The 27,771-nt window shown below is 42.3% G+C and overlaps 1 protein-coding gene across 1 annotated transcript; it reads left to right on the forward strand.

The window, feature by feature from the left end:
* Positions 1–353: 353 nt before the first annotated feature.
* LOC124019012 (zinc finger protein 271-like) lies at positions 354–26,808 on the forward strand. The gene is made up of 5 exons (XM_046334357.1): positions 354–576; positions 6,244–6,421; positions 6,815–7,962; positions 24,012–24,189; positions 25,325–26,808. The coding sequence occupies exons 1-5, from the start codon at positions 568–570 to the stop codon at positions 26,248–26,250; spliced, it is 2,439 nt and encodes an 812-aa protein (XP_046190313.1). The 5' UTR covers positions 354–567; the 3' UTR covers positions 26,251–26,808.
* Positions 26,809–27,771: the final 963 nt, after the last annotated feature.

Here is a 27,771-nt window from a genome sequence, read left to right on the forward strand (position 1 = left end):
TAGAGAGCAACATCTGTCCTGTTAAGTTCAAAGAATGTTGCATGTAACAGTTACATGACCTTCAGAATGGTGAAGCAAGTGAATGTTTCTGACATTTCAGGAAACTAAACAACTATTGATTTAGAGTTACCGCAAGTCAAAGAAAATATGCGCTGCCTCCACTATTCAAAAATAGCCTACATTTTTCCCATTAGGTTAACACCATATATTTGAGGGAATATAGTTATTTTCTAGCATAATGACTCCCTAAACCGCTTCAGGCACTTGAAGTGTTGATGACTATATACAGTAGGTGGCGGCACCTTTTAAACACCACAGAAGAAGCCGAAAAGCATCAACAGGAAGTACTTTGTTACCATCCTCTCTCGTTTTCAAACTAAAATAAATTCCACAGGATCGTTTTGATGTAAAATTTGTCTCCATTTAAATCCAGTTTTGATATGTAAAAGGACGACTGATTGCGCTGATCTAGCTTTTCATTATCTGAACGCCGTGACAAACAAAGTAACTCCTAGCGTACACATTTACTTTCATATTTTTTTATTTGAAGAAATAATCGCTTCCACGATGGATCGGGTAAGTTTGGTTGACTGTTATGAACAGTGTCCTTACTGTGGTGTAGACAACGTCTAGGTCTCGTTTCCTTTGATGTTCCACATCTATGCGTTACATTTGAACATCTAGAGAAAAGAAACCAGGGTGGTTATTTCAGCAAAGTAGCCCACTAGTCAATCGCACACAGATTGATGATACAAGCAATGCGCAACCAGCAGGTCAAGTCACAAGGGAAAATAAATAATTAAGTATAGGCTACTCCAGTGATGTTTATAAATCCTGGTTTGCTGATGATATGTATTGGCCATTGAGAGGCCACACCAATGATGCATGTTACATCTCACTTTTGCAACATTTTTCACATTTGATTAATTCTATTCCATTATGTTGTAGTCGCGCTGAGTATGCATTGGTTGAAGCGCAATGTCAAATTAACATTTCCCTACCATCATATCTAAGCCATTATGAAGCCAATCTCGTAAATCAACTTGACAACACTCCCCACCTCTCAGGAGCTGTCCAGCCGTCACGGAGTAACATATTCTTACCTTCTAACAGGGTCTTTAGCAATTGAGTTGTCAACTCCCACCAAGCTCAAATTATGTTAATCAAATGAAAACGAGCAAAGAGCCACCATAAAGTGACCATTTGATTTAAATGTCGGATTGAGTCAATTTGTAAGTGCAACAGATTTGATTACTTATTGCTCTCACATGCATATTTCTGTCCATTAGGAACCAACAATGAGCTCCTTTTTGTAGCATTTCTGACTTATTTTTAGCCGTATGTCAAGAGTTATCTAAACGGGTCAGCAACTGTTCTACAGCAACACAGCTGCTAATGAACAGGCTCAGGTAGCTAGCTATATTTGTTTAAGTAAGGTCTGTTACACAACTTCAACCATTAGTTAGCTCTAGCCAGACAACAGCTGACTAACACAAGGTAGCTAACGTTAGTTCACTTCCAAACGTCAGTCCTAAATATTTCCAAAACATAGCTAGCTAACTACATCGGTTCAACAAACCAACACCAAACGTTGGGCAAATTGTCACGTTGCTACCTTGCAATACAAGTAGGCTTTTCCAACACACTCTATAGTCGAAGATACGGTAAGAGCTAGCCATATTTCACTGTCAAGACAAGACAACTCAAACTGTAGCTGAGAAAACAAAATGCACATTTAAACATGTGCAGTGAGCAAATGTATGCTGGCTGGTATCAGAACAAACTCCTCAGTTTCAAACATCCAGAATACATTCCAGTATGCTCCTTCTCCTGTCTTCTTGACATTGTGATCCATATCTGTGCTGATCAACTCTGCCATTAGACAGGCTTGATTGTATTTACAGCTCCATCTGGACTCTCCCTCAACTTGAGACATCTGTGGCACATTGTTTTGTGTGGAAAAACGGTACATTTTAGGGTGGCCTTTTATTGTCTCTAGCAGAACGCACAACTATGTAATGATCATCCTGTTTGATCAGATTTTTGATATGCCACACCTGGCAGGTGGATGCATTCTTGGCAAAGGAGAAATGCTCACTGACGGGGATGTAAACAAATTTGTGCACACAATTTGAAAGAAAAAAACTTTTTGTGAGAATGGACCATTTCACTGAGTATTACAAAACATTACACTTCTGTCATCATGAAGTGCTTTGAGGCTAGTTAAGGATCATATCACCTCCACCTTACCTGACACCCTAGACCCACTTAAATTTTCTTACCGCCCCAACAGATCCGCAGACGATGTAATCGCCATGACAATGCCCTATCCCATCTGGACAAATCAAATCAAAGTTTATTTGTCACGTGCGCCGAATACAACAGGTGTAGACCATACAATGAAATGCCTACTTACAGGCTCTAACCAAAAGTTCAAAAAGGTACAAGGTGAACAATAGGTAAGTAAGGAAACAAAACAACAGTAAAAAGACAGTGAAAAGTAACAGTAGTACATACAGACACTGGTTAGTCAGGCTGATTGAGGTAGTATGCACATGTAGATATGGTTAAAGTGACTATGCATATATATGATGAGAGGAATACCTATGTAAGAATGTTGTTCATTGACTATAGATCAACCTTCTACACCATAGTACCCTCCAAACTCATTAAGCTCAGGGCCCTGGGTCTGAACCCTGACCTGTGCAACTGGATCCTGGACTTCCTGATGGGCCGCCCCCAGGTGGTGAAGGTAGGAAACAACACCTCCACTATGCTGATCCTCAACACTGGGGCCCAATAAGGTTGCGTGCTCAGCCCCCTCCTGTACTCCCTGTTCACCCATGACTGCGTGGCCACGAACGCCTCCAACTCAATCATCAAGTATGCAGACGACAACAACAGTAGTAGGTCTGATTACCAACAAAGATGAGACAGCCTGCAGGGAGGAGGTGAGGCCCCGGGCGGAGTGGTGTCAGGAAAATAACCCCTCCCTCAATAAAACAAAGGAGCTGATGGTGGACTTCAGGAGACAGCAGAGGGAGCACACCCGTATCCACATCAACGGGACCGCAGTGAAGAAGGTGAAAAGCTTCAAGTTCCTTTGTGTAAACATCACTGACAATCTGATGTGGTCCACCCACACAGACAGCGTGGTGAAGAAGGTGCAACAGCGCCTCATCAACCTCAGGAGGCTGCATAGATTCTGCTTGGCCCCTAAGACCCGTCACAAACTTTTACGGATGCACCATTGAGAGCATCCTGTTGGGTTGCATCACCACAAGGACATCAACCACCCGAGCCACGGCCCATTCACTCCTCTATCATCCAGAAGGCGAGGTCAGTACAGGTGCATCAAAGCTGGGACCGAGAGATTGAAAAACAGCATCTATCTCAAGGCCATCAGTCTGTTAAATAGCCATCCCTAGCTGGCTACCACCCTGTTACTTAACCCTGCACCTTAGATGCTGCTGCCCAATGTACATAGTCATTGAATCACTGGTCACTTTAACAAGGTTGACATACTGTTTTACTAATTTCATATGTACTGTATACTACTGTATTTCAATCAATGCCACTGACATTGCTTGTCCAGATATGCTATACATTTCTTAATTCCATTCATTATTTTAGATTTGTGTGTCTTGTTATGAGTTGTTGGATACTACTGCACTGTTGGAGTAGGACTACAAGCATTTCGCTAGATCTGCAATAACATCTGCTAAATATGTGTATGTGACCAATCAAATTTGATTTGATTAAGAACACCTGCTCTTTGGCTCAATCAAGCTAGTTGTCTTCGGAAATCGAATCAAATTGTATTTGTCCCATGCGCCGAATACAACAACCTTACAAAGCCCTTAACCAACAATACAGTTTAAGAAAAATAGATGTTTAGTAACAAATAACAAATAATTAAAGAGCAGCAGTAAAATAACAGTAGTGAGGCTACCGTTGAAGTCTGAAGTTTACATATACCTTAGCCAAATACATTTAAACTCAGTTTTCACAATTCCAGACATTTAATCCTCATAAAAAATTCCCCGTCTTAGGTCAGTTAGGATCACCACTTTATTTAAAAAATGTGAAATGTCAGAATAATAGTAGAGAGAAGGATTTATTTCAGCTTTTTTTTCTTCCATCACATTCCCAGTGGGTCAGAAGTTTATATACACTCAATTAGTATTTGGTAGCATTGCCTTTAAATAATTTAACTTGGGTCAAACATTTCAGGGAGCCTTCCACAAGCTTCCCACAATAAGCTGGTGGAATATTGGCCCATTCCTCTTGACAGAGCTGGTGTAACTGAGTCAGGTTTGTAGGCCTCCTTGCTCGCACATGCTTTTTCAGTTATGCCCACAAATGTTCTATATGTTCATTTGTAAAAAATGACAAATTAAATGGAAAAACATAACTCCCCTTTGACATTATAGGGTATTGTGTGTAGGCCAGGGACGACAAATCTCAATCGTATCCATTTTTAATTCAGGCTGTAACGCAACAAAATGTGGAAAGTCCAGGGGTGTGAATACTTTTAAAGGCACTGTATATCAATGTTGCTATGTCTTAGTGTTAAATCATGTTTGAAAGTGTTAAAGCTGCAATATGTTTGTTTTTGGGAGAATTCACATAGCAATGTCAGTTATAGATCTGTCATTCTCATTGAAAGCAAGTCTAAGAATCAGTAAATCTGTTCTGTGTGTGTTATTTCTATGCTTCCCATTTTTATTTTGTTTTTCAGTCTTACTTTCGGTTTTGTGCACCAGCTACAAACATCTGAAAATACAATATTTTGGGTTATGGAAAATATATTTCACAGTGGTTTGTTTAGGTGGTACAACAAATCTCTACAGTGCACTTCTTAGCAATTTTAGCAACCAGGAAATGGTGGAGCAATTTCTGCATAGGAGTTTAAATAATATTTGTAAGTGTTACATAAGGTTCTATAGTGTTACATCGTGTTTTAGTGTGTTACATCATGTTTTTGGTAGGCTAGATAAGGCATGTTAAGAAATTCCTAATTATCTTCCCTTCCAACATCGTCACTTGTTCACTTCCCTGATTTTGAAAGGAAATGATTTGTATAAAACATATGGTGTGAACACCCATGAGCCCATGCTTCCACCAATCCAATGCCGTTAAGTTGAGTTTTTTTCATCACTTTGTTGCATTTTTGAAGTATGTGGTACATTTTCACAGTTCTAAACACATGTTTCCAAAGGTCATTTACAATTAATTACATAAAAAATATTTTCCAGTTATTTGTAAACAATACATTTAACTATAATTGAATCAAATTGCTCAAAACTTAACTACTAAACAAATTGTATAGTGTCAAGTTTAAGTACAGTTTGAGAACTGTATAAATTGACATTCTTTTAATTTATGTTGGAAGATCAAGCAAAGCAGTGTGACAACAACAACACAGTTACACATGGGATAAACAAAGTCAATAACACAATAGAAAAATCTGTACACAGTGTGTGCAAATGAAGTAAGGAGGTAAGGCAATAAATAGGCCAATAGTGGTGAAGTAATTAGAATTTAGCAATTTATACAGGAGTGATATGTGCAGATGAGGATGTGCAAGTAGAAATAGTGGTGTGCAAAAGAGCAGAAAAATAAAAACAAATATGGGGATGAGGTAGGTAGTTGGTTGGATGGATGGGCTATTTACAGATGGGCTGTGTAGAGCTGCAGCGATCGGTAAGCTTCTCTGACAGCTGACTAGTTAGTGAGGTAAATGTAAGTCTCCAACTTCAGTGATTTTTGCAAATTGTTCCAGTCATTGGCAGCAGAGAACTGGAAGGAAAGGCAGCCAAAGGAGGTGTTGGCTTTGGGGATGACCAGTGAAATATACCTATGGTGCATAGTGATTTAACAGGTGTTACAATCTTTCACATTTTGGAAGGGGAGGGGACATTCGGCCTGTATCTTGAGATGGTGGAGCTCCTCTGTCCATAAACTCTTAAGCTCTCCTAACACGTATGAACTAAATTGAGCAGCTAATTTGTTCAACACCAATGAATGCTCAGTCAACATTCAACATAAGAAGTTCCATTTGAAAAATTTGCCAAAGTGATTTAAAAAAAATACTAGACATTTGTGTAAAGTAGTGAACGATTACACACTTCAGGAGAATGGAGTTATAAGGATGCACCCAATCAATCAGAGATTTAGACTAAAGTAATCAAATGTTTGGTCTAATGATATTCTATGTACAATTCTTCCTGTGGTCACCAGGACAGAGCTAGTCCGTCCCCCTCCACCCTGCCGGAGTCCCCTGGATACAACTCTCCCGGTAGAGCCTTACTGCTGGGTCTGAAGAGGGTGTCTGTGTGGCTGGTCGACTGCAGGAAAACAGCAGGGCAGAGTGGAACTGTGAGAGAAGGACACGAGGAGGGAGATTTGATTTCATCAAGTAAGTACAATGGGGTGTGTGGATTAGACTACAATCTGCTCAATTGATTTATAAACAGTAAAAACACTCAGTTGCTAGTTTATTGTCGTTTGAATTTTGTGACCGGAGGGTGGTATACCTAATAAACTGGCCACTGAGTGTATTGATGATAACAGAGGCAGGTAGTCTTGGTTTAGAGCGTTGGGCCACAAATTGAAAGCTTGCTGGTTTGGATCTCTGAGCCGACTAGGTGGAAAATCTGTCTGCCCTTGAGTAAGGTACTTAACCCTGATTGGTCCTGTAAGTCACTCTGGATAAGAGCATTTGCTAAAAAACATTATTTTAAATTGTTATAGTATTTGTTTATCGATCCATATTTCCAAAACCTAGTTATTCAATGTTTTTGTTTCACAGGGGACAGCCCTAACCGCCGTTCTCGCAGTGGGAGGGGCTTATCATCTGGGGCGCTTCAACCATATCATGTTGCTGACAAGACAGAGAAGAGTCTCTCCAGATCAGAACGTCTCAAGAAACACCAGCAGAGGTGTATAGGAAAGAAACCTCACCACTGCTGCTCTGACTGTGGGAAGAGTTTCACAAACCGGAGTGACTTCATTATTCACCAGCGGATTCACACCGGAGAGAAACCGTACTGCTGCTCACAGTGTGGGAAGAGTTTCGCTGCTTCTAACACCTTCAAATCTCATCTGAGAATTCATAAAGTGGAGAGGCCTTACCCCTGCCTTGATTGTGGTAAAAGATTTTCTTATTTGGGAGCCCTAAACATACACCTGCGAACACACACAGGAGAGAAGCCTTATAGCTGTGATCAGTGTGGAAAGAGCTTCAGTCAATCTGGGACCTTAAATTCACACCAGCGAACACATACTGGAGAGAAACCTTATAGCTGTGATCGGTGTGGGAAGAGATTTGCTCAGTCAAGAGAGCTGACTAGACACCTGCGAACACACACAGGAGAGAAACCTTATAGCTGTGATCAGTGTGGGAAGAGCTTTGCTCTATCAAAAGCCCTAACTATACACCAGCGTATACACACTGGAGTGAAGCCTTATAGCTGTGGTCAGTGTGGGAAAAGCTTCAATCAGTCAGGCAACCTGACAACACACAAGCTAACACATACTGGAGTGAAGCCTTATAGCTGTGGTCAGTGTGGGATGAACTTTGCTCGAGCTTCCACCCTGAATAGACACAAGCGAACACACACTGGAGAGAAACCTTATAGCTGTGATCAGTGTGGGAAGAGCTTTGCTCTATCAGATAAACGAACTATACACCAGAGAACACACACTGGGGAGAAGCCTTATTGCTGTTACCAGTGTGGAAAGGGCTTTGCTGTAGCTTCCACCCTGATTAGACACTATCGAAAACACACTGGAGAGAAGCCTTATAGCTGTGATCAGTGTGGGAAAAGCTTTGCTGTAGCTTCCACCCTGAATACACACCAGCGAACACACACTGGGGAGAAGCCTTATAGCTGTGATCAGTGCGGGAAAAGCTTTGCTGTAGCTTACAACATGATTAGACACCACCGAACACACACTGCAGAGAAACATTAGATAGATATGCAGTACAGGTAAGCCCTGTTGATAGCTGCCAACAAGCCATGTTGGGTGTGTCAAAGATCAGTGGTTGGCTAGCTAGGGGCTTCTAAAAATGTGCGTAAGCTAGAAAGCCACTGATTGTAACGTTAGTTGTGTGTAACGCATGTTACCTTCCTTACAGGTCAAAAGAAAACCAGCATAGGACAGCATAATGACTGACATTTCATGACTGACAAGCCAGGACACCAGGGTTAACACCCCTACTCTTACAATACGTGCCATGGGATATTTTCGTGACCAGATAGTCAGGACACCCGTTTAACGTCCAGTCCGAAAGACAGCACCCTATACAGGGCAATGTCCCAAATCACTGCCCTGGGGCATTGGAATATTTTTTTAAACCAGAGGAAAGAGTGCCTCCTAACTGGCCTTCCAACACCACTTCCAGCAGCATCTGGTCTCCCATCCAGGACCAACCCTGCTTAGCTTCAGAAGCCAGCCAGCAGTGGGATGCAGACATGCTTCCTGCAAAGGCTGTAGGCTTGTTCATTTAGCTGACAAAAGATGCTTATAAGGCCCATGTCGTTATTTTATATTAAATTATTTTCATAGTAAGAAGAATACAATTGATCTTAGCTGAATAAAATAGGATATTTTTCCCATTCCAGAGCGAATAGGAAGTGGCTTTGTTGAATGTAAAAGTGATCATTTGAAAAAGGTCCTATACACTAGTTTTAGAGTTATTTGGCAACTTTAGTTGTAAATGATAAACCTTATGTTATGATTTCAAAGACATTCTATATGGGCTGCATGATGCGATTATAGCCTATTGATGATTTTGGGAAGTTACAAAAAAAATAAGCTTGTGCTCTGTTCCTTGCCTCAGGCTGCACAGCTGTTCTCACATCAAGTGATCAGATTTTCACCCAACAGACTATTCTCAATTTAATATTTTCTTTACTAATGTGTAGTATTAGTTCTGATTTAGAAAGGCCCATTATCAAATGAACAGGAACAGGGGGAAAAGACATGTCATCCTTACGCACTTGAATAGCAAATGGTGGCAGCACACCGACCAGGTAGGCTACTTTTTTTTTTGCAGAGCATGTGCTTAATATGAGCAACTAAGAAATAAATATAAAAACACTTATTTCACTCCACACATCAACCACTGTTTGAGGAGCATGTGCTCTCTGCGCAACAGGTGTTATTCCCCCCAAACACTGTATGCCCATGGGCTCTCCAACCCTGTTCCTGTAGCTACCCAATGCTTAATTTGGGAAACCAAGTGAAATCTGTTGGGGAACAGCAAGAAGGAAGAAGGCGCTCAGGAAAGGAATAAAGGAGAGAGAGGAGGAGATGGAAACATGGGACTGAGATATTCTGTATATCTAAAGGGAATGTGTCATCCTATTGAAGAATAATATGAATAGAAAAAAGTCCCTACTAAAAACAAATTCACTATAATTGTAAGCCGCCCTGCACTATCAATGAACCAACTGCATCGCCTAGGTCTATACATTTTCTCACAGATGTTGGAATGTAGCATAAGGTAATCAGTTCATCTAGTATGCATAATACTACAATCCACACTCAAACACACAAGAGATCTTAAATGTTTATTTTTAACATTTATTTTCACGTTTTTCTGCCGTGTGTAATATGTGGTAGGCTAAGCATTGTATAATGGCACAATCATCATTTTTATACAGTTTTTTTTGGGGGGTTTGGCTTGGACTCATAACTCATAACTATGCATATATATGTTTTGAAATAATCATCACCTTAAAGGCTGTCCATTTTGTTGTGTTTGGCTTTGAAACAACCTGCTGTTGAATTTCTTTCTTCAAATGTATTTTCACAGTGAAGTGAGTTTTAAAAGCATGATACTGTCTTGATGATAAGTGCTTGACATCAAATGCAATTGAAAATCACATCATAGTGGCAGGTCCTACAGGCTCTAGTTCTGTCACACCTGGACTACTGTTTAGTAGGGGCCTCGGAACATTTACATTGGCTCAGAACAGGGCAGCATGGCTGGCGCTTAGATGTACATGGAGAGCTAACATTAATATCAAATCAAATCAATTTTTATTTGTCACATACACATGGTTAGCAGATGTTAATGCAAGTGTAGCGAAATGCTTGTGCATGTCAATCTCTCATGGCTCAAAGTGGAGGAGAGATTGACTTCATCTCTACTTGTTTTGTAAGAGGTGTTGACTTGCTGAATGCATAGAGGTATCTGTTTAAACTACCAGCACACAGCTCGGACACCTATGCATACCCCACTACACATGCCACCAAAGGTCTCTTCACAGTCCCCAAGTCCAGAACAGCTTATTGGAGTGGCACAGTATTACATAGAGCATTGGCTACATGGAACTCTATTCCACATCAGGTAACTGATACAAGCAGTAGAATCAGATTTAACAGATACAAATAAACCTTATGTAACAGCAGGGACTGTGAAGAGACACACAGGCACAGACACACACATACACATTAAACACACACGTACACATTGATTTTGCATTATAGATATGTGATAGAGAAGTGGCCTGAGGGAACACACTTAATGTGTTGTGAAAAGTGGTATGAATTGTCATGTCATGTAATATTTTAAATTGTATATAGCAGCCTTAATGTTGCTTTTACCCCAGGAAGAGTAGCTGCTGCCTTGGCAGGAAGTAATGGGGATCCATAATAAATAAACCATAGAAAGCCATCGAGCCTTTTGAAAGACAATAACAAGACATTTCTCTAATCTCATATTCAGCCTGCCACCTTCCAGCAAACCTCAGTCAGTCAGAGGCTGCAAGCTATTTTAGTTGTTTATATAAATATCTTAGCATTTGTGATTTTTATTATATTTGCCAACAATACAACCACACGTGGACAAAATGCATTTACAATCATTGACAACGTGATGCATCTAATAATTTACAGTTTAAATAGATGAATTACATATTGATTATACCAAAAATCGTCTACATTTGTCATTGATTTAACATAATATATATGAGGGAATACAAACAGTTATTTTCTAGCAATAAATTATACTCCCTGAACCGCCTCACCCACTTGAAGAGAGGTGTTGATGACTATATACAGTAGGTGGCGGCACCTTTTAAACACCACAGAAGAAGCTGAAAAGCATCAACAGGAAGTACTTTGTTACCATCCTCTGTCGAGGTTTCAAACTAAAATAACATTTCACAGGATCGTTCTGATGTAAGATTAGTCTCAATGAGACGTTTGTTTGTCCGGACTTATATCCAGTTTTGATATGTAAAAGGACGTCTGATTGCGCTGATCTAGCTTTTCTTTATCTGAACGCCGTGACAAGGAACGTAACTCCTAGCGTACACATTTAGTTTCATGGTGTTTTATTTGAAGAAAGAATCGCTCCCAAGATGGATCGGGTAAGTTTGGTTGACTGTTATGAACAGTGTCCTTACTGTGGTGTAGACAACGTCTAGGTCTCGTTTCCTTTGATGTTCCACATCTATGCGTTACATTTGAACATCTAGACAACATAAATCAGGGTGGTTATTTCATCAAAGTAGCCCACTAGTCAATCGCACACATATTGATGATACAAGCAATGCGCAACCAGCAGGTCAAGTCAGAAGCGAAAATAAATAATTAAGCACCAGTGATGTTTATAAATCCTGTATTGCTGATGATATGTATTGGCCATTGAGATGCTACACCAGTGATGTTTATAAACTCTGTATTGGCCATTGAGATGGCTACACCAGTGATGTTTATAAACTCTGTATTGGCCATTGAGAGGCTACACCAGTGATGTGGGCCATTGAGATGCTACACCAGTGATGTTTATAAACTCTGTATTGGCCATTGAGATGCTACACCAGTGATGTTTATAAACTCTGTATTGGCCATTGAGATGCTACACCAGTGATGTTATAAACTCTGTATTGGCCATTGAGATGCTACACCAGTGATGTTTATAAACTCTGTATTGGCCATTGAGATGCTACACCAGTGATGTTTATAAACTCTGTATTGGCCATTGAGATGCTACACCAGTGATGTTTATAAACTCTGTATTGGCCATTGAGATGCTACACCAGTGATGTTTATAAACTCTGTATTGGCCATTGAGATGCTACACCAGTGATGTTTATAAACTCTGTATTGGCCATTGAGATGCTACACCAGTGATGTTTATAAACTCTGTATTGGCCATTGAGATGCTACACCAGTGATGTTTATAAACTCTGTATTGGCCATTGAGATGCTACACCAGTGATGTTTATAAACTCTGTATTGGCCATTGAGAGGCTACACCAGTGATGTTTATAAACTCTGTATTGGCCATTGAGATGCTACACCAGTGATGTTTATAAACTCTGTTGGCCATTGGGCCATTGAGAGGCTACACCAGTGATGTTTATAAACTCTGTATTGGCCATTGAGATGCTACACCAGTGATGTTTATAAACTCTGTATTGGCCATTGAGAGGCTACACCAGTGATGTTTATAAACTCTGTATTGGCCATTGAGATGCTACACCAGTGATGTTTATAAACTCTGTATTGGCCATTGAGATGCTACACCAGTGATGTTTATAAACTCTGTATTGGCCATTGAGATGCTACACCAGTGATGTTTATAAACTCTGTATTGGCCATTGAGATGGCTACACCAGTGATGTTTATAAACTCTGTATTGGCCATTGAGAGGCTACACCAGTGATGTTTATAAACTCTGTATTGGCCATTGAGAGACTACACCAGTGATGTTTATAAACTCTGTATTGGCCATTGAGAGGCTACACCAGTGATGCATGTTACGTCACACTTTTGCAATATTTTCAATATTTTTTTAGTTCTAATCCATTATGTTGTAGTCTCGCGGAGTATGCATTGGTTGAAGCTCAACGATAAAGTACAATTTCCCTACCATCGAATCTAAGCCATTATGACGCCAATGTCGATGAAGTTTCGCAAATGAACTTGATTGGATAAACACAACACCCCCCCCCACATCATGATCTGCCCAGCATTTACATTTACATTTAAGTCATTTAGCAGATGTTTATAAACTCAAATGGTGCATTCACCTTATGACATCCAGTGGAACAACCACTTTACAATAGTGCATCTAAATATTTTAAGAGAAGCTTTATCCTATCCTAGGTATTCCTTAAAGAGGTGGGGTTTCACCAAGGTGGTGATTGACTTGTCCTGGCGTCGTGATTTGTTCCAAGCCAGAGCAGCGAACAGTTTTGACTGAGCTGAGCGGGAACTGTACTTCCTCAGTGGTAGGGAGGCCAGGCCAGAGGTGGATGAACGCAGTGCCCTTATTTGGGTGTAGGGCCTGATCAGAGCCTGGAGGTACTGAGGTGCCGTTCCCCTCACAGCTCCGTAGGCAAGCACCATGGTCTTGTAGCGGATGCGAGCTTCAACTGGAAGCCAGTGGAGAGAGCGGAGGAGCTGACGTGAGAGAACTTGGGAAGGTTGAACACTTGCGGCGTTCTGGATGAGTTGTAGGGGTTTAATGGCACAGGCAGGGAGCCCAGCCAACAGTTTAGTAATCCAGACGGGAGATGACAAGTGCCTGGATTAGGACCTTGTGCAGGGTCATTGATGTTGTAGAGCATGAACCTACAGGAACGGGCCACCGCCTTGATGTTAGTTGATTTGTTGTCCAGGATCACGCTTCTTAGCGCTCTGGGAGGAGGACACAATGGAGTTGTCAACCGTGATGGCGAGATCATGGAACGGGCAGTCCTTCCCCGGGAGGAAGAGCAGCTCCGTCTTGCCGACAGCTTGAGGTGGTGATCCGTCATCCACACTGATATGTCTGCCAGACATGCAGAGATGCGATTCGCCACCTGGTCATCAGAAGGGGAAAGGAGAAGATTAATTGTGTGTCACCTGCATAGCAATGATAGGAGAGACCATGTGAGGTTATGACAGAGCCAAGTGACTTGGTGTATAGCGAGAATAGGAGAGGGCCTAGAACAGAGCCCTGGGGGACACCAGTGGTGAGAGCGCGTGGTGAGGAGACAGATTCTCGCCACGCCACCTGGTGATGTTTATAAACTCTGAGAGGGTGGAGAGGAGGATCTGATGGTTCACAGTATCGAAGGCAGCCGAGGTCTAGAAGGATGAGAGCAGAGGAGAGAGAGTTAGCTTTAGCGGTGCGGAGCGCCTCCGTGATACAGAGAAGAGCAGTCTCAGTTGAATGACTAGTCTTGAAACCTGACTGATTTGGATCAAGAAGGTCATTCTGAGAGAGATGCGGGAGAGCTGACCAAGGACGGCACGTTCAAGAGTTTTGGAGAGAAAAGAAAGAAGGGATACTGGTCTGTAGTTGTTGACATCGGAGGGATCGAGTGTAGGTTTTTTCAGAAGGGGTGCAACTCTCGCTCTTGAAGACGGAAGGGACGTAGCCAGCGGTCAGGGATAAGTTGATGAGCCAGGTGAGGTGGGAGAAGGTCTCCGTGGTCTGGATAAAGGGGATAGGGTCTCAGGTTGTTGGGCGGCCGGCCGTGACGCCATCTGGAGAGAGAGGGAGAAAGAGGTCAGAGCACAGGGTAGGGCAGTGTGAGCAGAACCAGCGGTGTTGTTTGACTTAGCAAACGAGGATCGGATGTCGTCGATCTTCTTTTCAAAATGGTTGACGAAGTCATCTGTAGAGAGGGAGGAGGGGGGGAGGGGGAGGAGGATTCAGGAGGGAGGAGAATGTGGCAAAGAGCTTCCTAGGGTTAGAGGCAGATGCTTGGAATTTAGAGTGGTAGAAAGTGGCTTTAGCAGCAGAGACAGAGGAGGAAAATGTAGAGAGGAGGGACTCTGGATGCCAGGTCCGCAGGGAGGCGAGTTTTCCTCCATTTCCGCTCGGCCTTCCGGAGCCCTGTTCTGTGAGCTCGCATTGAGTCGTCCCACGGAGCGGGAGGGGAGGACCGAGCCGGCCTGGAAGATAGGGGACATAGAGAGTCAAAGGATGCAGAAAGGGAGGAGAGGAGGGTTGAGGAGGCAGAATCAGGAGATAGGTTGGAGAAGGTTTGAGCAGAGGGAAGAGATGATAGGATGGAAGAGGAGAGAGTAGCGGGGGAGAGAGCGAAGGTTGGGACGGCGCGATACCATCCGAGTAGGGGCAGTGTGGGAAGTGTTGGATGAGAGCGAGAGGGAAAAGGATACAAGTTAGTGGTCGGAGACTTGGAGGGAAGTTGCAATGAGGTTAGTGGAAGAACAGCATCTAGTAAAGATGAGGTCGAGCGTATTGCCTGCCTTGTGAGTAGGGGGGAAGGTGAGAGGGTGAGGTCAAAAGAGGAGAGGAGTGGAAAGAAGGAGGCAGAGAGGAATGAGTCAAAGGTAGACGTGGGGAGGTTAAAGTTTAACTGTGAAGGTGACCCGTCCTCAGGAAAGGAGCTTATCAAGGCATCAAGCTCATTGATGAACTCTCCGAGGGGACCTGGAGGGCGATAAATGATAAGGATGTTAAGCTTGAAAGGGCTGGTAACTGTGACAGCATGAAATTCAAAGGAGGCGATAGACAGATGGGTAAGGGGAGAAAGAGAGAATGACCACATGGGAGAGATAAGGATCCCTATGCCACCACCCCGCTGACCAGAAGCTCTCGGGGTGTGCGAGAACACGTGGGCGGACGAAGAGAGAGCAGTAGGAGTAGCAGTGTTATCTGTGGTGATCCATGTTTCTGTCAGTGCCAAGAAGTCGAGGGACTGGAGGGAGGCATAGGCTGAGATGAACTCTGCCTTGTTGGCTGCAGATCGGCAGTTCCAGAGGCTACCGACCTGAACTCCACGTGGGTCGCTGGGACCACCAGATTAGGGTGATGCGGTGTGGAGCGTTTGTATGGTCTGTGCAGAGAGGAGAGAACAGGGATAGACAGACACATAGTTGACAGGCTACAGAAGAGGCTTGGACTACACGTCTCGAATGTTCAGAAAGTTAAGCTTACGTCAAATCAAATCAAATCAAATTTATTTATATAGCCCTTCGTACATCAGCTGATATCTCAAAGTGCTGTACAGAAACCCAGCCTAAAACCCCAAACAGCAAACAATGCAGGTGTAAAAGCACGGTGGCTAGGAAAAACTCCTAGAAAGGCCAAAACCTAGGAAGAAACCTAGAGAGGAACCGGGCTATGTGGGGTGGCCAGTCCTCTTCTGGCTGTGCCGGGTAGAGATTATAACAGAAAATGACCAAGATGTTCAAATGTTCAAAAATGACCAGCATGGTCAAATAATAATAAGGCAGAACAGTTGAAACTGGAGCAGCAGCACAGTCAGGTGGACTGGGGACAGCAAGGAGCCATCATGTCAGGTAGTCCTGGGGCACGGTCCTAGGGCTCAGGTCCTCCGAGAGAGAGAAAGAAAGAGAGAATTAGAGAGAGCATATGTGGGGTGGCCAGTCCTCTTCTGGCTGTGCCGGGTGGAGATTATAACAGAACGTGGCCAAGATGTTCAAATGTTCATAAATGACCAGCATGGTTGAATAATAGTAAGGCAGAACAGTTGAAACTGAGCAGGAGCATGGCCAGGTGGACTGGGGACAGCAAGGAGTCCTCATGTCAGGTAGTCCTGGGACATGGTCCTAGGGCCCAGGCCAGTTGAAACTGGAGCAGCAGCATGGCCAGGTGGACTGGGGACAGCAAGGAGTCATCATGTCAGGTAGTCCTGGGGCATGGTTCTAGGGCTCAGGTCCTCCGAGAGAGAGAAAGAAGGAGAGAAGGAGAGAATTAGAGAACGCACACTTAGATTTACACAGGACACCGAATAGGACAGGAGAAGTACTCCAGATAAACAAACTGACCCTAGCCCCCCGACACATAAACTACTGCAGCATAAATACTGGAGGCTGAGACAGGAGGGGTCAGGAGACACTGTGGCCCCATCCGAGGACACCCCGGACAGGGCCAAACAGGAAGGATATAACCCCACCCACTTTGCCAAAGCACAGCCCCCACACCACTGAGGGAAATCTACAACCACCAACTTACCATCCTGAGACAAGGCCGAGTATAGCCCACAAAGATCTCCGACACGGTACAACCCAAAGGGGGGAAACCCAGACAGGCCGACCACAACAGTGAATCAACCCACCCAGGGACGGCACGAGAGAGCCCCAGCAAGCCAGTGACTCAGCCCCCGTAACAGGGTTAGAGGCAGAGAATCCCAGTGGAAAAAGGGGAACCGGCCAGGTAGAGACAGCAAGGGCGGTTCGTTGCTCCAGAGCCTTTCCGTTCACCTTCCCACTCCTGGGCCAGACTACACTCAATCATATGACCCACTGAAGAGATGAGTCTTCAGTAAAGACTTAAAGGTTGAGACCGAGTTTGTCTCTGACATGGGTAGGCAGACCGTTCCATAAAAATGGAGCTCTATAGGAGAAAGCCCTGCCTCCAGCTGTTTGCTTAGAAATTCTAGGGACAATTAGTGACCGTAGCGTTTAGGTATGTACGGCAGGACCAAATCAGAGAGGTAGGTAGGCAAGCCCATGTAATGCTTTGTAGGTTAGCAGTAAAACCTTGAAATCAGCCCTTGCTTTGACAGGAAGCCAGTGTAGAGAGGCTAGCACTGGAGTAATATGATCAAATTTTTTGGTTCTAGTCAGGATTCTAGCAGCCGTATTTAGCACTAACTGAAGTTTATTTAGTGCTTTATCCGGGTAGCCGGAAAATAGAGCATTGCAGTAGTCTAACCTAGAAGTGACAAAAGCATGGATTAATTTTTCTGCATCATTTTTGGACAGAAAGTTTCTGATTTTTGCAATGTTACGTAGATGGAAAAAAGCTGTCCTCGAAATGGTCTTGATATGTTCTTCAAAAGAGAGATCAGGGTCCAGAGTAACGCCGAGGTCCTTCACAGTTTTATTTGAGACGACTGTACAACCATTAAGATTAATTGTCAGATTCAACAGAAGATCTCTTTGTTTCTTGGGACCTAGAACAAGCATCTCTGTTTTGTCCGAGTTTAATAGTAGAAAGTTTGCAGCCATCCACTTCCTTATGTCTGAAACACATGCTTCTAGCGAGGGCAATTTTGGTGCTTCACCGTGTTTCATTGAAATGTACAGCTGTGTGTCATCCGCATAGCAGTGAAAGTTTACATTATGTTTTCGAATAACATCCCCAAGAGGTAAAATATATAGTGAAAACAATAGTGGTCCTAAAACAGAACCTAAACACCGAAATGTACAGTTGATTTGTCAGAGGACAAACCATTCACAGAGACAAACTGATATCTTTCCGACAGATAAGACCTAAACCAGGCCAGAACATGTCCGTGTAGACCAATTTGGGTTTCCAATCTCTCCAAAAGAATGTGGTGATCGATGGTATCAAAAGCAGCACTAAGGTCTAGGAGCACGAGGACAGATGCAGAGCCTCGGTCCGATGCCATCAAAATGTCATTTACCACCTTCACAAGTGCCGTCTCAGTGCTATGATGGGGTCTAAAACCAGACTGAAGCATTTCGTATACATTGTTTGTCTTCAGGAAGGCAGTGAGTTGCTGCGCAACAGCCTTCTCTAAAATCTTTGAGAGGAATGGAAGATTTGATATAGGCCGATAGTTTTTTATATTTTCTGGGTCAAGGTTTGGCTTTTTCAAGAGACTTTTATTACTGCCACTTTTAGTGAGTTTGGTACACATCCAGTGGATAGAGAGCCGTTTATTATGTTCAACATAGGAGGGCCAAGCACAGGAAGCAGCTCTTTCAGTAGTTTAGTTGGAATAGGGTCCAGTATACAGCTTGAAGGTTTAGAGGCCATGATTATTTTCATCATTGTGTCAAGAGATATAGTACTAAAACACTTGAGCGTCTCTCTTGATCCTAGGTCCTGGCAGAGTTGTGCAGACTCAGGACAACTGAGGTTTGGAGGAATACGAGGTTTAAAGAGGAGTCCGTAATTTGCTTTCTAATAATCATAATCTTTTCCTCAAAGAAGTTCATGAATTTATCACTGCTAAAGTGCAAGTCATCCTCTCTTGGGGAATGCTGCTTTTTAGTTAGCTTTGCCACAGTATCAAAAAGGAATTTCGGATTGTTCTTATTTTCCAATTAAGTTAGAAAAATAGGACGATCGAGCAGCAGTAAGGGCTCTTCGGTACTGCACGGTACCATCCTTCCAAGCTAGTCGGAAGACTTCCAGTTTGGTGTGGCGCCATTTCCGTTCCAATTTTCTGAAGCTTGCTTCAGAGCTCGGGTATTTTCTGTGTACCATGGAGCTAGTTTCTTATGAGACATTTTTTTAGTTTTTAGGGGTGCAACTGCATCTAGGGTATTGCGCAAGGTTAAATTGAGATCCTCAGTTAGGTGGTTAACGGATTTTTGTCCTCTGGCGTCCTTGGGTAGGCAGAGGGAGTCTGGAAGGGCATCAAGGAATCTTTGTGTTGTCTGTGAATTTATAGCACGACTTTTGATGTTCCTTGGTTGGGGTCTGAGCAGATTATTTGTTGCAATTGCAAACGTAATAAAATGGTGGTCTGATAGTCCAGGATTATGAGGAAAAACATTAAGATCCACAACATTTATTCCATTTATTCCACGTAGCAAGAATCTTATTGACTAAAATTATTAAAAATGATACAGTACTGCTGAAGTAGGCTAGCTGGCAGTGGCTGCGTTGTTGACTTTGTAGGCTAGCTGACAGTGGCTGCGTTGTTGACACTACACTAATCAAGTCGTTCCGTTGAGTGTAGTAGTTTCTACAGTGCTGCTATTCGGGGGCTAGCTGGCTAGCTAGCAGTGTTGATTACGTTACGTTGCGTTAAAAGAACGACAATAGCTGGCTAGCTAACCTAGAAAATCGCTCTAGACTACACAATTATCTTTGATACACAGACGGCTATGTAGCTAGCTATGTAGCTAGCTACGATCAAACAAATCAAACCGTTGTGCTGTAATGAAATGAAATGAAAAATGTGATACTACCTGTGGAGCGAAGCGGAATGCGACCGGGTTGTTGAGTGCGGAAGTTCTATTCAGTAGACGTTGGCTAGCTGTTGGCTAGCTAGCAGTGTCTCCTACGTTAAGGACGACAAATAGCTGGCTAGCTAACCTCGGTAAATTAAGATAATCACTCTAAGACTACACACTCTAAACTACACAATTATCTTGGATACGAAGACAGCAAAGACAACTATGTAGCTAGCTAACACTACACTAATCAAGTCGTTCAGTTGAGTGTAATAGTTTCTACAGTGCTGCTATTCGGTAGACGGTGGACGTTTGCTAGCTGGCTAGCTGCTGGGCAGATAGCAGTGTAGACTACGTTAGGACGACGAAATGAAATAGAAGTGCTGACTGTTTCACTTTGTTGTCCTCTTTCTTTTCCTTTTTCTTCTGTCCTTCTTTTGTCCTTATTTTGTCTTCCTTTCTTCTGTTAACTAGATATTTTTTGTTGTTATTCTTTGTAAGCTAGCTAGCTTCTTCCAGGAGAGTCCCTAGCAACTGCTTAGCAACAAGTAAACAATTCTGCTAGCAATTCACCTAGCTAAGATAACTGTACAATTTTATGAAAAAAATAGTTATTTTTTCAAAAGCCTGTCTTGTTTAGTTTGTTCCTTGTTTTGTCTTCTATTGAGTCTTGCAGTTTTCTCTTGATTTTTTCGATGTACTTCACTCTAAAAAAAACATTAAAATCTCAATAAATACAGGAGCTCATTTTTCAGCAGCTGCTCAATTTAGAACTCCAGCCGTTACGGAGCACCATATACCGGATTTCTAACAGGGTCTTTAGCAATTGAGTTGTCAGAGTATTTTCTACGCCCACATGCCTCAAGTCTAGAAGTCAGATTTAAAACAAGCATAACGCTACCATAAAGTGACCATGTCATTTAAAAAATGTCGGATTGACTAAATTGATTGACTGAACGAGTCAGAAACTGTTGTTCTGCAACAACACAGCTGATATTAGCTAACATTAGCTTGCTTGTCCAAAGTCTAACAGCTAGACTCTGTAAATAGCTAACAGCTGAAAGCTAGCTAATGAACAGGCAAATAAATGTATCTAGCTATATTTGTTTACGGAAGATTTGTTACACAAATAACTTCAGCCATTAGCTTGCTAGAGTCATTGCAACAACAGCTGACCTGAACACAGAAGGCATCTAATGATAGACAATTCACTTCCAAATGTCAGCCCTAAATATTTCCACAAAACATAGATGGCTAACTATATAATTTCAAAACCAACAACAAACTTTGTGGAAATTGTCACGATACTACCTTGCAATGCAATTTGGCTTTTACAGCACTAGCTAGCTACTCTGTAGTCCAAGCTACGGTAAAATCTAGCCATATTTCACTGTCAGACAAGACACAACTCAAACTGTGGCTGAGAAAGCAATACAAATGTAAAGTGCATGTTGTGCACTGCAGTGAGCAAATGCCTGCTTGCTAACATCAGGACAAACCAGTTTCACGCATCCAGAATAGATTCTATTATGCTCCTTCTCTCGTCTTCCTGACGTTTTAATCCACATCTGTGTAGATCAACAGTCATTTGACCGGCTTGATTATTTGTATAACTCTGATCTGGATGGTGGACTAGCCCATGTGTTGGATATTTGCACTGCCGTTCTCGTGGTGAGGCGCTAATGAGGGCAAGAAAATATGTTATGAAATATTTGTTTTTCTTCTGAATGACATTTATCGCTCGAAAGGTTTAAGGAAATACAGGCAGGCTCCACATTTCTACAAGAAAAAAACGCCCGGTCAATGAATCATGATGGTCTTGCAAGTGTAAAAGCAAAGCTTGCTTTCATAAACACTGAACAAAAATAGAAATGCAACATGTGAAGTGTTGGTCCCATGTTTCATGAGCTGAAACAAAAGATCCCACAAAAAGCGTATTTCTCTATTTTTTTTGCAGAAGTGTGTTTACATCTCGTTTAGTGAGCCTTTCTCCTTTACAAGATAATCCATCCACTTGACAGGTGTGGCATATCAAGAAGTTGTTATAAAAGGCCACTCTAAATGTGCGGTTTTGTCACACAAAACAATGCCACAGATGTCTCCTAGTTTTGAGTGAGCGTGTAATTGGCATGCTGACTGCAAGAATGTCCAGCAGCGCTGTTGGCAGAAAATGTAATGTTAATTTCTAGTAACCTAAAGGTTGCAAGTTCGAATCCCCAAACTGACAAGGTACAAATCTGTCATTCTGCCCCTGAACAGGCAGTTAACCCACTGTTCCTAGGCCGTCATTGAAAATAAGGATATGTTCTTAACTGACTTGCCTAGTAAAATATATATATATATTTTAAATCAAACATTGGAGAAGTTTAGCCTTGTGCTTCAACGTTCTTGGTTATTGAGGAAATTGACCCACCATGCTGCTTACTTTGTACATGTCATATCTCTGAGTCTACCTTTAAACTCAGAATATGCTATTCTGTTCTTTTGAACCTTTTATTTTCTTAATTCCTGCCTAAAGATATGTTAGATTGTCATTGTTGGATTCTTCTAGTGTAGGCCTACCTCAAGTGCCGACAGTGTGTTAACTTATTTAAACTATTAAAGTTAACAAAATGAATAAAGTTAATAAATATAATAAAGTTAATAAATTCCCTGGTCCTTCCCCCACCAGCAGCCAACCAGCAGTGCAGCTACCAGTCCCAGGTGTCCCCTCAAGGAGGTGTAGTGACACACAGCTGTAGGGTACTTTAGCTTTATAAAATAAGCAACAACCACCTAGACCAATTCACTTTTGCCATGTCTTATAGTGTTACATAATATTTTATATGTAACACTATAAATATTTTATAGTGTTAAATAATGGTTTCTTTGTATCTGCAGGAACAGTCCTACGTGGCCCTCACGCTAGCTCTGCTTCTGCCAAGATAATGATCATGAATCTCTAGTCATCTTTCTGTCCTCCCTAACTGTGCACTTGTTCACTTCCCTTCACTGATTTGAAGGGAAATGGCTGGTATAAAACATATGGTGGAAACTCCCCCCTAGCCCATGACTCTGCCAATTGTCTTTGGTGCAATTTTCACAAGTATGTGGTACATTTTCACAACTCTAAGCACAAAAATCTGTTTCAAAACTCTTAGGCCATTTTCAGTTGATTACTTTTGAAAATATCTTCCTGTTGTTTGTTAAGACATTTAACAATAATTTAATCAAACTGCTCAAATCTGAGCTACGAAACTAAAAATGAGATAGTGTCTAGTTTACTTTCAGTTTTTAAAAAATCTAAAAACCATTTGAAATGATGTAGTGTACATTGGGTGGTATAATCCACTCATTATCTGAATGTTGTTGATACGCTGTAAACCAACCATTTTAGATGAGGATGCTGTTACAGTAACAAGTCACATAGAAAAGTGGATATTGAGCAATGTTATATGGGGCAGAAATTGCACCAGGCTACACCCATACCTTTTTACTGTAGGTTTCTACTACATGTTACAATACCCACATATCTGATGGTTTCTTCTATGTATTTACTGTATAAGGATACTGAAACTATGAGACTGACATTTTTCTCAACATTCTCCAAGTGGGATAACTAGCAGCAGTAGTTCTGGTGTTTAGGTTTTTCATCACTGGTTATTTGAACAACATGATTTAGCAGGTGTTACCATCTTTCACATTGGAAGGGGAGTGGACATTCAGCCCGTATCTTGAAAGAGACTGGGGAGCTCCTCATTCCGGTTCCGCTCCTCGTTCTAACATCTCCTAATCTCTCCTAACGTGTATGAACCCAGAACTGAATAGAGCGGCTGACCAATTACGTGAGACTTTAGTTGTGGGTTCTGGGGTGAAAGATGTGTTCAACTCCAATGAACGCTCAATCAAGGTTCTGAACATAAAATGGGGCATTACAAGTGTTATCAGTTTTGGCATTTGTACTAAGAGTAAAAAAATATATATAAACCACTTCCGTTTGAAAAAATCTGTACATTTGTGGAAAGTAATGAACAATTACACACTAAAAGAGAAAGGAGATATAAGGATGCACCAATCAGAGATTTAGACTAAAGTAATCAAAATGTTTGGTCTAATGATATTCTATGTACAATTCTTCCTGTGTTCACCAGGACAGAGCTAGTCCGTCCCCCTCCACTCTGCCGGAGTCCCCTGGTCACAACTCTCCTGGTAGCTCCTTACTGCTGGGTCTGAAGAGGGTGTCTGTGAGGCTGGTCGACTGCAGGAAAACACCAGGGCAGAGTGGATCTTCGAGAGGTGGACACGAGGAGGAAGACTTGATTTCACCAAGTAAGTTCTGTGGATTAGACTACATTCTGCTTCTGAAACTTCTGTTAATTGATTTATAAACAATATATACTCATTGGCCAGTTTATTAGGTACACCTGTCTAGTACCCTATCGGACCCCCCTTTTCCTCCAGAACATCCTGAATTCTTCAGGGTATGGATTCTACAAGGTGTCGGAAACGTTCCCCGGTGATGTTGGTCCATGCTGACGCAATGGAATCACGCAGTTGCTGCAGATTGGACGGTGGCACATTCGTGCTGCCAACAGTCCGTTCCATCTCATCCCAAAGATACTCTATTGGGTTCGGTCAGCACTGTGGCGTTAAAATGTTGCTGAATTGGTATCAAGGGACCTAACTTGTGCCAGGAAAAACATTCCCCACACCAGTACACCATCACCAACATCCTGTACCGTTGACAACCGGCTGTGCCATGAACTCATCCTGCTTACACCCAGTCCTGACTCTTATCAGCATGACGCAACAGGAACTGGGATTTACCGGACCAGGTAATGTTTTTCCACTCCTTAATTGTCCAGTGTTGGTGATTGCGTTCTTACTGGAGTAGCTTCTTCTTGTTTTTAGCTGATAGTAGTGGAACAGTGTAGTCGTCTACTTAAATAGCTCATCAGTGACGAGGATCGACGAGTTGTGCGTTCCAAGATGCCACACTGCACACCACGGTTGTACTGCGCCGTTATTTTTCTGTTTGCACAATTCTTTCCATTCTCCTTCGACCTCTCTCGTCAACAAGCTGTTTTCACCCACAGGACTGCCTCAGACTGGATGTTTTTTGTTTGTCGCACCATTCTTGGTAAACCCTAGACACTGTCGTGCGTGAAAAGTCCAGGAGGTCGGACGTTCCTGAGATACTGGATCCAGCACACTTGGCATCGACACTCAGGTCACTTACGTCACTTGCTTTGCCAATTCTAATGTTCAATCAAACAGTAACTGAATGCCTGTCTGCCTGCTTTGTATAGCAAGCCACAGCTGCGTGACACTGTCTGTAGGAGTGGTCTATTTTCATGAACGGGGTAGTGTACCTAATAAACTGGCTATTGAGTGTATATCGATGGTGATATGTTTATGGACCCATATTTCCAAAAACTATTCATTCAATGTCTTTGCTTCGCAGGGGACACCCTTAACTGTCGCTTTCTCAATGGTAGGGACTTATTTGGGGAGCCTCAACAACATGTTTGTGACAAGGTAGAGAAGAGTCTCTCCCGATCAGAACACCTCAAGAAGCACAGACGTACAGGGAAGAAACCTCACCACTGCTGCTCTGACTGTGGGAAGAGTTTCACTAGCAGGAGTGGTTTCATAATGCACCAACGGAGTCACACCGGAGAGAAACCGTACTGCTGCTCTCAGTGTGGGAAGAGTTTTGCTGCTTCTAACGCCTTCAAATCTCATCTGAGAATTCATACAGGAGAGAAACCTTACAGATGCTCACAGTGTGGGAAGAGTTTTGCTGCTTCTAACACTTTCAAATCTCATCTGAGAATGCATACAGGGGAGAAGCCTTACCCCTGCCTTGATTGTGGTAAAAGCTTTGCTAACACGGGAATTCTAACCATACACCAGCGTGTACACACTGGAGAGAAGCCTTATAGCTGTAATCAGTGTGGGAAGAGCTTTGCTCGGTCAGGAGAGCTGACTACACACCTGGTAACACACACTGGAGAGAAGCCTTATGTCTGTCTATGTGGGAAGAGCTTTGCTCTATCAGGACACCTGAATAGACACCAGCGAACACACACTGGAGAGAAGCCTTATAGCTGTGATCAGTGTGGGAAGAGCTTTGCGCTATCAGAACACCTGAATAGACACCAGCGAACACACACCGGAGAGAAACCTTACAGCTGTGATCAGTGTGGGAAGAGTTTCAGTCTATCATGGACCCTAAATACACACCAACGAACACACACCGGAGAGAAACCTTATGCCTGTCTATGTGGAAAGAGCTTTGCTCATTTAGGGCCAATGAAAAAACACCAGAAAGCAGAAATGTGCCGTATTTCCTCTCCCTCCTATCTGACACTGGTTCCAGATCCATAAATAAAGGATCAGTAGAAAACATCTAGTGAACAGTCATATTCATCTCCCATTCTTAGAAGGTTGCCTTAGTCTGATCACCATGGTAACCTCTGGAGCATAATATGCAACTCTGATCTAGGATCAGGTCTCCCCTGTGTCTATGTAATATTGCACATTGGGATTTAAATGGATAAATGTTATCATAGAATGTCATAGTCAACGTGTGTTTACGTACTCCTAAAACTAATCAATGACGCATTGAATAATAATATTCATGAGGTCAAGGTAAGATCTATGCATGCTGTGTCTTGTGACAATGGTTAATGTAATAACTTTTTGATTTATAATGTTATAAAACCGGGGAATGTAATATCTTGTTGGTTAATATGATAAAATGTTATATTGTTATAGTAATAACTTTTCCATTTAATGTAGTAAGTTACAGTATCATGTAACAACTTTTTATGAAAAATGTAATAACTTCAACCGATCATGTAATAACACCTAAACCAATGTTTAATCTGTTACTTCACTAATGTCACTTCTTGTGAATTTTGAAGTATTTATGTAATAAAACAAAGCACATCACAAAGGCTTCATAATTCATAAAGGTCATACTCACTGACTGCTATTATCTCAACAAAAATGTATAAGATCTCCTTAACCTGTGCAAACCTTATTTTCGCCATCAATTCCAAAACCCACATTTTTCCCCATTAATTTTTCCCATTGGGATGGCTGAACGAGCCAAAAGTAACTAATTTCCGAGTTTTAAGACTACAAGCTGAAGATCTCATATAGTTCGACATTGACATGATTGGTTTACGGTAAGTGAGGTGGTACTTCCTGTATAAACACAAACTCCTTTCCTTGACAACTTCCTTCCAGCAGTGTGTGGCAGGGAGATTCCTAGATGTGAGAAGTGTGCAGGAGGACCTGAGAGAAAGGAATGTGTAGTATTGATGTAAAAAGTTGTGTGTATAAACTGTAGGGGTACACATGGTGCTGGAAATCAGATGTGTCCGGTGAGAGAAAGACAGGTTGAGGTTACCAGGATCACAGTAGTGTAGAAGGTGTTGTATGCTGAGGCAGTGAAGGGAGTAGTAGAGGAAGATGGGTCCAAGGTGAAGGATCCTGAGAGGATCTCTGTGATTAGGTAGAGGTCACTAGAGAATGATAGGAATAACATGCTACAGAAAGGTTGTTTTGTTTTAATAGCCATGGTTGTCAACTGTACCAACTGTTCCCAAGAAAGCTAAGGTAACAGAGCTAAACGACTACCGCCCCGTAGCACTTACTTCCGTCATCATGAAGTGCTTTGAGAGACTAGTCAAGGACCATATCACCTCCACCCTACCTGACACCCTAGACCCACTCCAATTTGCTTACCGCCCAAATAGGTGCACAGACGATGCAATCTCAACCACAATGCACACTGCCCTAACCCATCTGGACAAGAGGAATACCTATGTGAGAATGCTGTTCATCGACTACAGCTCGGCATTTAACACCATAGTGCCCTCCAAGCTCGTCATCAAGCTC

This window comes from Oncorhynchus gorbuscha, unplaced genomic scaffold, assembly GCF_021184085.1.
Source record: "Oncorhynchus gorbuscha isolate QuinsamMale2020 ecotype Even-year unplaced genomic scaffold, OgorEven_v1.0 Un_scaffold_601, whole genome shotgun sequence".
Lineage (NCBI taxonomy): Eukaryota > Metazoa > Chordata > Actinopteri > Salmoniformes > Salmonidae > Oncorhynchus > Oncorhynchus gorbuscha.

Excerpts from the sequence above, each read along its gene's own strand:
- LOC124019012 (XM_046334357.1), top strand. Across the intron at positions 6,422-6,814 it reads GGGAGATTTGATTTCATCAA|GGGACAGCCCTAACCGCCGT; the intron begins GTAAGTACAATG and ends TTTGTTTCACAG. Across the intron at positions 24,190-25,324 it reads GGAAGACTTGATTTCACCAA|GGGACACCCTTAACTGTCGC; the intron begins GTAAGTTCTGTG and ends TTTGCTTCGCAG.